General features: G+C 46.0%; 1 protein-coding gene across 1 annotated transcript; it reads left to right on the top strand.

Moving 5' to 3' along the window:
• Positions 1–3,160: 3,160 nt before the first annotated feature.
• On the top strand, positions 3,161–9,531 carry GHSR (growth hormone secretagogue receptor; the record flags this gene model as incomplete). Its single annotated transcript, XM_083869086.1, has 2 exons — positions 3,161–3,914; positions 7,099–9,531. The coding sequence occupies 2 exons, from the start codon at positions 3,161–3,163 to the stop codon at positions 7,401–7,403; spliced, it is 1,059 nt and encodes a 352-aa protein (XP_083725212.1). The 3' UTR covers positions 7,404–9,531.
• Positions 9,532–10,183: the final 652 nt, after the last annotated feature.

The raw sequence follows: 10,183 nt of genomic DNA, 5'->3' as shown, positions 1-10,183 counted from the left end.
TAAACAAGAATTAGAACTTTGCTGGATGAGAAGAAAATTGAAAGGATGGAACATAGGAGAGAGATCTCAAAACTCCACAAATAGAAACTCTTCTACCTCATCTCCAGTGCTCAGCACAGTTTTGAAGCTACTGAAGAGTAACAGGAACAATTTAGGAGTTCCATGAAAGGTATAATGTGTTTTCTAAATTATCTTTTTAATATCTGGTTTGCTCATACATCCAGCTAGTGGATAAATAGAATAAAAAGTATTTAACTTCAGCCCCTTTCTCTCCTTGCAGTAAAACCAATGACTTCACTCTTGTCTTGTTGGCAACATGAACCTAATGTTCTTGCAGTTGAGGGCTGGTAGATAACTTTAGGGAGCCTAAAACCATCTTCTCTCACAGTTTTACCTCTTCTATCACCACTATCTGCACCGCTGTCCTTTAGCACATGGCAAAGCCAAAGCAGGAATCCATGCAGTGTTTGTGGGATGACAAATCTTTATATTCCCTCCAAATTTGGCCTGCAATTGCCAAAGAAATCAAAAAGAAAACTAAAGCTGCTTTTCTTCTCTCTCAACTGACATATTTTTTTCTGGCCCTGACCCAGCCCTGTGCAGGAAAAGCAGCCAGAGGAGCCCTTGACTCATGATACCCTTTTAAGAAAGAGATCAATATTGCTGGATTTGAAGTACAACTGCCAGTTCTGATCCAACTGGCATCAAACAACACATCAAACTCCCAAGGAATTCAGGGTTAAATCATTGCATTGCAAGCTCAGGTTGTCTGGAGTGTACAGATCTGGTGCTCACTCACTGGTGGGTACTTGATTTGGGTATACACACCACAATTCAGTTTTATTCTAGAAAATAATAAATTATTTTTCTGGGAAAAAAAAATAATAATTTTCTCTCCCTGGTAAAAGAAATGGCCATTTTTGATAAGACACAGTTCAGCAAAAACTGAAAGAATTTCATGAAGGTTCCTCTACATAGAAAGTCACCTTTATAGCTTTGAGCCATTTTCTCTGGAAAATGTCAATATCCTGCAGCTAACACCACTGGTCTGAGAATGGATCAGGGAAAAGAAATTTTAAAAAGGAGTGAGATAATTCCTTAATATAATGCAAAGTATTTGGCAGACTAACCACAGAGGCAGTTGCCATCTCCTCCATAATATAAAGCAATGTCATGTTAAATTTGATTGGGGACACAATTCTAATATGAAATAACTGTATCTTAGTGGTCTAAAGCCCATGATTTTTATTTGGAAACATATAACACAACTCTAGAGGCAGCTGGGCAGACAAAGTGAGAAGTACATTAGGCTTTTCCTCCTTTTCAACTGCAATAATGTGCAGCCATCCCTCATAAAATTTAACAACTGTTGAGTAACTTGCTGCAAAACTGTCTCACAGTTCATGAGCAGGAATGAGAATACTGATTGCAGTGAAACTGCAAAAATATATCACCCAAATTAGGATATGGACAAGGCACTGAGGCTAATGTTTGCATGATTACAGAAGGCACAAATTGCAGACAGGCACATTCAGAGGCACAGGGTAACTCAGCATTGGGGCACACCACACTTGTGCTCTATCTACCCTCCAGCAAAGCCCTGCAGCCATGAAATGGGAATGCCAGTGAAATTCCAGTGAAATGGGAATGGAGTGCACCCAGGGAAACAGAGAAAGAGAAAAGAAAAATAGGAAAAAGAGCCCATCTGATCTTTGTGTTCATATCCTAATTTATTACTATGCAACATACAAACCTGCTGAACTGATGGAGCTTGGAGCAGCCTGGGCTGGTGGAAGGGCTCCCATGGCAGGGAGCAGGAATGGGATGAGCTTTAGGATCCCTTCCTACCCAAACCGTTCCATGATTCTGTGGTTAAGGCAGATGCCAACATGGATTCAGAGCACTGGTTACCCCCTGAGAGATGGGACACAAGAGATCCAGCCCCTCTAGATAGACAGGAGTGAAAAATAATTTGTGCTGCAGCACAATTTGTGTGAACAAGCTGGAAAGGTGGAGAGATACACCCTATAGAGATGTGTGGGAAGTTTCTTTACTGCCTCTGATCTCACCTTGTTCTGCTCACAGCTTATTTCTTGTGTACAACGTTATCCCTTGGTACAACAGGAGTCCTCAGCTGGGGAAGCAGGGCTGTGTCTGTGCCCGCAAAGGGCAGAGCAGAGGACAGCAGTAACACGCCCAATCGAAATTTAATTGCAGGTAAATCATGTAGAAGCGGCTGACTGCTGCGGCTTCACCCAACTGGAGCCTGGCCGGGCTCCTGCCAAGATCCAAGGGCAGAGCAAAGATACGGAGCGAGGAGGGAGCGACCGCACCCGGGGCTGCGGGACCGGCCGAGTGCGCTGAGCGCCGGGGGGCAAGTGTGCGGGACAGAGCGGGGACAGCGCGGGGACAGAGCGGGGACAGAGCGGGGAAAGAGCGCGGACAGAGCCCTGCCCCTGGCACGGACACCGGCACCGCACCCGGAGACAGCACTGCGGCTGAGAGAACACCGACACCCGCACCCGGGGACGGCACCGGGGAAAGAGCCCTGCCCCGGGGGCGCGGACAGCGGAACGGCACCCGGGGACAGCGCCGGGGCTGCGGGAACACCGACATCTGCAGCTGGGGACAGCATCAGGGCTCCGGGAGCACCAAGACCGCACTTGGGGACAGCACCGGGAGCACGGACAGGCGGCACGGTACCGGGGACAGCACCAGAGCTCCGGGAGCAGCGATAACCGCACCTGGGGACGGCACCGGGGCTGAGGGAACACCGACACCGCACCCGGGGACAGCACCGGGGCTCCGGGAGCACCGAGCAGAGACACCGCACCTGCCCGAGCGGGCGGACGGCGGGGCAGGGACCGGGGCCGGACCGGGCACGGGCTGAGCGGTGCTGTACCGGGGCTCGGGAAGAAAGTTTGGAGCCGGGTGTGTGAGCGGCCCGCGGGGGTGGCAGCCCGGTGCCCACGTCTCCTGTGACGCGCGGCAGCGCCCGCCCGCCCCGGGCCGGGGGGAGCGCGGAGAGGCGGAGCGGGGCCGCCCGTCCCTGCCCGTCCCTGCCCGCCCCCGGCCCCGCACCTGCCCGGGCGCGCAGCGGGGACCGAGCGGGGCCGCGCCGCTCCGCGCCGGGCGGGGATGCGCAGCCCGCGGCGCCAGGATGCGGGAGGGGAGCGCGGGCGGCCGCGGCGCGGAGAACCGGACGGGCGCCGAGCCCCCGCTGCACCTGTTCCCCGTGCCCGTGCTCACCGGCATCACCGTCGCCTGCGTCCTGCTCTTCGTCATCGGGATCATCGGCAACCTCATGACCATGCTGGTGGTGTCGCGGTTCCGGGACATGAGGACCACCACCAACTTCTACCTGTCCAGCATGGCCTTCTCCGACCTGCTCATCTTCCTCTGCATGCCCCTGGACCTCTTCCGCCTGTGGCAGTACCGGCCCTGGAACTTCGGGGACCTCCTGTGCAAGCTCTTCCAGTTCATCAGCGAGAGCTGCACCTACTCCACCATCCTCAACATCACGGCGCTCAGCGTGGAGCGCTACGTGGCCATCTGCTTCCCCCTGCGAGCTAAAGTCATCATCACCAAGGGCAAGGTCAAGCTGGTCATCCTCTTCCTCTGGGCCATCTCCTTCATCAGCGCCGGCCCCATCTTCATCCTGGTGGGGGTCGAGCACGAGAACGGCACCAACCCCCTGAGCACCAACGAGTGCCGGGCCACGGAGTACGCCATCCGCTCGGGGCTGCTCACCATCATGGTCTGGACCTCCAGCATCTTCTTCTTCCTGCCCGTCTTCTGCCTGACCGTGCTCTACAGCCTCATCGGGAGGAAGCTCTGGAGGAGGAAGAGGAAGAACATCGGTCCAAACACGGCCATCAGGGATAAGAACAACAAGCAAACTGTGAAAATGTTAGGTACGAGTCTTCTTGCTCTGTTTTATTCCAAAGGGATGTGTGTGCTTGTGTGTGTGTGAGAGAGAGAAAGATGGGGAGCTCTCTGATAGTTTACTATAGCTCCTTCCAAAGGAAAGAAAATGTTTCACCCTGAGCTTCAGCCTTTTGTATATCTGTAGAATAACTCTCCTCCTCCCTTAGATTTATTTCTAATTCGTTCGAGCTGGGGACTCCCAAACAGTTAAACAAACATTAATAAGAACCCCTGACAAGGACAAATACTACAGTTATAATTAGCTTGTGCCCTGGAGATTTTTAGGCATTTTTGGTCTTTGGTTGTGGATACCAATGTTATTTACAGAGAACAGTTTACTTGATTTTTAAACAAAACTAAACCCTTCTCAAGCCATGAAGTTGAGCTGCAGACTACAGCCAGGCAGGCAGGGCATGATGTGCACTTTAGATTCATAGGAAGAGTATCAAGGTTTTAGCAAACTGGGGTTATTTCCTACCATGGCTGTGTAAGTTTATGAAAATTAATCTGCATTTTCATATTAGCAAAACCCAAAGATATGCTGAACCAGGAGTACTGAGTCTCCTTTGAGGTCTGTGATGCTGTAAAATCTCACAGACTGTAAGAAAACAGGATCAGGACAACAGACACTGTCATTCCTAACTTTGTATAGTGACACTGCTGGGTGCTTTAAGCAACACTCGTGGTTGGCACATGGAAACACAAGTTTTAATGTACTAAGTCAGTGCATGTAGTGGCAGTTTGATACACAAACCCAAATGGTTGTCCTGCAGTTCAGTGTCTGAAAGCTGCAGAATCCTGCTGCTGCATGCTTTTATCCAAGCCAAAAGTCCTCTGCAGTGCAAGTCATCCCCTGGACTTTGTGAGGGACAAGATGCTCTGCAGGAAGAAGCTTTCACAGGCTCCTTTCAGCAGGTTGAAGTGTTGGGCTAATGAGGCAGACAAGAGGTGGCAGTGAGTCCTGAGTACCTTAATTATCAAATAGGAGCCGATCTGATCTTTGTGTTCGTGTCCTAATTTATTACTATGCAACAGCAGGAAAAATAATAAAACCCGCAGCATTCTTTGTGCCCTCTCAGCTATGTTTTATGATCAATAGAATTACTTCAGTCTGGTAAGCTTGACCTTGGAAGTAATTAATTGTTTACATTTCTAGAGGTTCAGGATTATGAACTTCCACTGACTGCAAGTAAATTACGTACATTACTACCATGTTTATATTTCTATATACTTAACCGTAAAGAATTTTGAAATTAAAAAATGCTTATTTCTGCTCTGAAGTGTTGCCACAAACATTGCAATATTTCAGGCACTTTTTTTTTTTTTCCTTTTACAAGGCCTGAGAACAGCCAGGCAGTGTCAAGACTCTCCTCTGACAGAGAGCCAATATTCCCTAGGTGATAACAGCCTGATGCCTGATGGAAAGAAGTTGGTGAGGGCTCAGTGGCAGCAGATGCTCAATACAGTCAACTCTCACTGTTGTTAATGCTCTGCTTAAAATTTAGAAGGTGTTCTCTGAGGCTTTATCAAGTCATGGAACATCAGGTAAACGGGATTAGCATCAGCAGTTTCTTTTAACTGTAAAGGCAGGTTATGCTTCAGGGTCTGAAATTAAACACCTAAATGTATAGCCTGACTTGCAAAGGCTATCACACCCCATTCCTATTGAAATCCATGGGATTATCCATGCATGGAGATCAAACTGTCAAAAGCCTGACCAGGGATATTGCATGCCTTAAAATGCAATACGTGTTTTAAATACAAATATGTGCTTAAAATTCTAGTCATAAAAGACTGTGCTTTAAACCCTGTTCATTCATAATGACCATCATGATAATATTCACTACATGGATTCAAATCCCCCATGTGAGCTAGGGAATCATCTGAATTTTGTAGTGGAGATAGTGAGGGAAAACAAAGTGGTTGGCTCAAGAAGATACAGAGCTGGAAAAGCTGTTCTGAATCTCAAGCTCTGGTGCTTTCCACTCCATCACAACTTCCTACATAAGCATCCTTTTAAACTTGGGAGTGCTGGTGCAGAATTTCTGGGGAAAGATACCTCTAACCATTCCTCTCAGTAATTTGAATTTTATTATCTTCTGTGACATGACAGGAGGAGATGAGGATTGCTAACACAACCTGCCCACCAGGACCAGGTTGGTCTGTGTTTGAACAACCTGGTCTTGTGTAAGATGTCTCTGCTCATAGCAGGGGGCTTGGAAAAAGATTTTCTTTAAGTTCCTTTCCATCCCAAACAATTCTGTGATTCTATGAACAGGTTAACTGTAAAAATTGCTTAAGAATGTCAGAAACCCTTGCTCAAGTTTTCTGGTTTTTTTCTCTGTAGTATATTAATAGATACAGTCAGAGCAATATGTAAAATAATAAAGGTCAAAGGCACACAGGAAGTGAACAGAAACAGTTTCCCTTTCTTTCAGATGAGAATCCCAATGGGCTAATGTTCAGAGATACACATATTCCCATTATTGTACAGACATGATATTTACATGCAAATGCAACAATATTGTAGTAATACAATATTACAGATATACTGTACAATTATAATTATGCAGTCATACACTACACATTTAGTTTTACTCTTCTTGGGAGTAACTCATGTGCCAAAAAAATGGACAAACTGGAGGGGTGCACTACTCTCCTGTTCTTATCTTGGCATATGTGCTCTACAAGTCCTCATTCTGGGTTTTATTTTGGAGCCTTTGCCTTTAACAATTTTTCTTTTTGTCTTAAATAATTTTGCTTCCCAGTGATTACATTCTTCATTACAAACCACAGTGTTGAGTCTATCACACATAATTTGCTTCTGTTAAACACTGCAGATGATAGATGGTTACACTTTTTTTTTTTTGTCACCATTTGGATTCTTTAACGCTCTGTTTATGCAAACATAAGTTTTATAGGTCAGAAGTTTGCTACATCAGATTAGCTTGGCACTCTTCAGGCAGCCTGTTTAGATATGATCCAAGTGTATTAAGTATCATCAATTTATACTCTCAGAGAATGCATTGAGACACAACTGAAAGCTTAGGGGAGGCATTTTCACACCCTGTGATTAATTTATTAAAGAAGCAGAGCTGCAAAACAGAATGTTAACCACCTGTATGTTGATACTCACACTTAACACTCTTTCTTGTGCCGTTTTTATTTCAGTTGCGGTGGTATTCGCCTTCATACTCTGCTGGCTGCCTTTTCACGTAGGACGTTACTTATTCTCCAAATCCTTCGAAGCGGGGTCCCTGGAGATAGCAGTGATCAGCCAGTACTGCAACCTGGTGTCCTTTGTCCTCTTCTACCTTAGTGCAGCCATCAACCCCATCCTCTACAACATCATGTCGAGGAAGTATCGCGTGGCCGCCTGCCGCCTGTTCGGGTTCCGAGCGCCGCCCAGGAAGAGCCTCTCCAGCAGCAAGCAGGGCAGCTCCCGTGGCTGGACAGAGCCCAGTGTCCTCACATGACACCAGGGGCCCCCCAGCATCACCCACTGAGGCTCCCAGAAAGCCATAAACGGGAGGGGAAGAGGGCAAAAGGAATGGGAATCCCAATGCTGGAAGCTGGAAGTGGCGCTTTGGTCATCGCCCGTGTGGGCTGATTGGGGCAGTGAAAGAACTGAGGGGGAAAACCCAAAGTTTGTGACTCTGAGAGGAGAGAGACACACGTGGTCAGAATTTTTCCAGGTGTTATTTTAGTGCTGCTTTTGCCCGTTTGATTTTTTAACACAGGCTGTGCCGTCCCGGCCAGGCAGATGTGGCCAACTTCACTCCAGAGTTTGTACAACTTCAGAGGCGCGCAATTCCAGCTGAGTTTTTCCAGAGTTAGCTTTAGTTTTGCTAAGAATTTTGCTAGCATCTAAACCAGACCCTAGAGAGAGGATACTGAATTGCCTTTTTGGAGTAGTAAAACAGGAAATTTGATACACTTTTCATAATAGCAATTTTTAAGTAAGGTCACGTTTTTCTCTGAGTGAGGAAAATGATTTCTTAAAAAAAGAAAAAAAGAGATATAAAATGGATAATTTTTAAACGTGCTAAAAAATAAATAACCTTCATCTCACATCCAAGTAGAAAGGAAACAAAAAAAATGCCTTCACAGAAGTGGCTTAGAACGTGACTGTACTGAAATATTTTTTTAAAATATATATCAGTGGGACAAGGACAATGCTGACTTCAGGCCTGCAGTGATGCTATAAAAATGTGGAATGCAATCACTCACCAAAGTCTCTCTTTTTTTTTTTTTTTTTTACTAGCTAAATCATCTGTACTTGTTCAGCTCAGTTTGACTGTGAATGACTTGATGTGTTTGAACTTGGAAGCTTTTAATTGTTTCAATAACTGTAATATCTGTGGCTACCTGTCCCTAACTGCACCCCAAAGCTTGCTGAGGACAGGTATCCTGCCTGTAAATCCCCCATGTTTCTGTTTAAAGTCTGTTCCCAGTGCCACCTCCCCTGTAGAGCCCCTGTGTGCAGTTGTGCTTGTTTGCTGCAGTGTTGAATTGAGAACATTTTGCATTTTTTAACTGCTGTGACCTGAGAAAGTAATAGAAAAATCTGCATTAAAGGACACAGGCAGACACATTCTCATACTTGATTCATAAACTCCTTAAATTAGATTTTTATACCTCAAGTGAGTCATTTCAAGGCAAACCAGAAAACGTTCCATTCTCTGTGCTAATGAATGTGGCTTATATTGTCTCTCCAACACGTGGGTTTTGTACCCTACAAAGCTGAGAGAGCTTTGGAGCATGTGTGTGTGCTAGCAGCTTTCTGTTCACTTGGTTCTAGTGTTCATCCCCAGCTGGTGCACATCCCTTTCTCCCTGATGAATTTTAATTCTCCCTAGTGAATTGTGTGTTAGCAGAACTCTCCTGCCTTCAACCCCCTGCTCACACTGATGGGCCACTTTCTCCCTGTCACACCTCCAGCTGCTCAGGTTGAACTCACAAGAGAAATTGGCCTCTTCTGTATATTCAGTGTCTTTTCTGTCACCTTTCCTGGAGCCAGGGGCTGGTTGCTGCTCCTTGGTGGCACCTGAGCCTGTTCTCTCCCCACTCCAGGAGTGCAGGATTTATGTGCAAACACCCACACCGAGGCACTGCAGGATCAGCTCCTGCCCTTCACCTCGCTGTCCACGCTGTTCTCTCACTCTCTCACTGGCAAGCAGGTCTGGTGGCAGAATTCATGCAACTCAGGGAAACAAGACATTTGGGAACCACGGCAAGAGGGTGCAGGTGTGAGCTCAGTGACAACCTGTCTGTACAAACCAACCGATCACACACACCCGGCCTCACATCGGTGTTTCAAACCTCAGCTGTGTCTGTGCTGTTAAATGTGAACAGAAAAAAGAAATAAAAGTGATGAGACCCTTTATAACCCTGTGGCTCTGTGGTGGGGGAGGGTCCAGTGCGATTCACACAACTAGATTTTTAATTTACTTTTCATTATTTTTTGTATTTGCATTTTAATTTTGTTCCCCAGATCTGTATAACTAACTTGATTAGGCTATCTTGTTTAAAATAGCAGAGTAACTGCAACATTAAAGCCCTGTGTAGATACATTTGTGCATACAAACTACAAACATACTAATAATTCCATTTAGCCTAAACATTCCATCAGGAGAAAATGTAAATTTTAGATCTACCAGCACCGTAAAATGTCCACAGCTTTGAGTATAGAATGAAATTTAGAACACTTGATCTGGGTTACGAAAGTCAGAAAGAAAGGGACTGGCTGATCCTTTGGGAGGTAGGACAGGACTTCTTCCTTCCTTCTAACTGAAGAAATGGACTCATTTCTACAAGTCCTTGGATAAATCTAGCAAAATACACAAATTATTATTATTAAGGAAAATTAGCCACCTTCATAGGACTCTAGCACAAGCAAGAAAATACTTCATATCTAGCAGGAAAGTCAAACATGAAACACACTGTAGCTGTCACTACACCAGCCATTAGTGTTGCTGCCCTCAGTCCCAAAACTTTTCTATTTGGATCCTCTAAAGCCAGGGGGGCCACACCAGCATGTGCAGAGTGCAGATGGTGAATAGGAACTGCTGCTTCAAACTGGTACATAATGAACTGCTTTTATATGGAAAGCAGGGAAAAAAACCCCAAAACAAACAACAAACACCTCAAAACCTGGATAACCCTCACTTTTGCATCATAAAACGAACTTTTGTAGATACACATGTCCCCCCTCGCACTGATGGATGAATCCAGTGTTGCTTGTCTTGAGCAAGCA

Source organism: Zosterops lateralis (assembly GCF_965231275.1).
Source record: "Zosterops lateralis genome assembly, chromosome: 10".
Taxonomy (NCBI): Eukaryota; Metazoa; Chordata; class Aves; order Passeriformes; family Zosteropidae; genus Zosterops; species Zosterops lateralis.
Note: the sequence above shows the minus strand (reverse complement) of the source record. Positions and strands in the feature narration are given on the sequence as shown.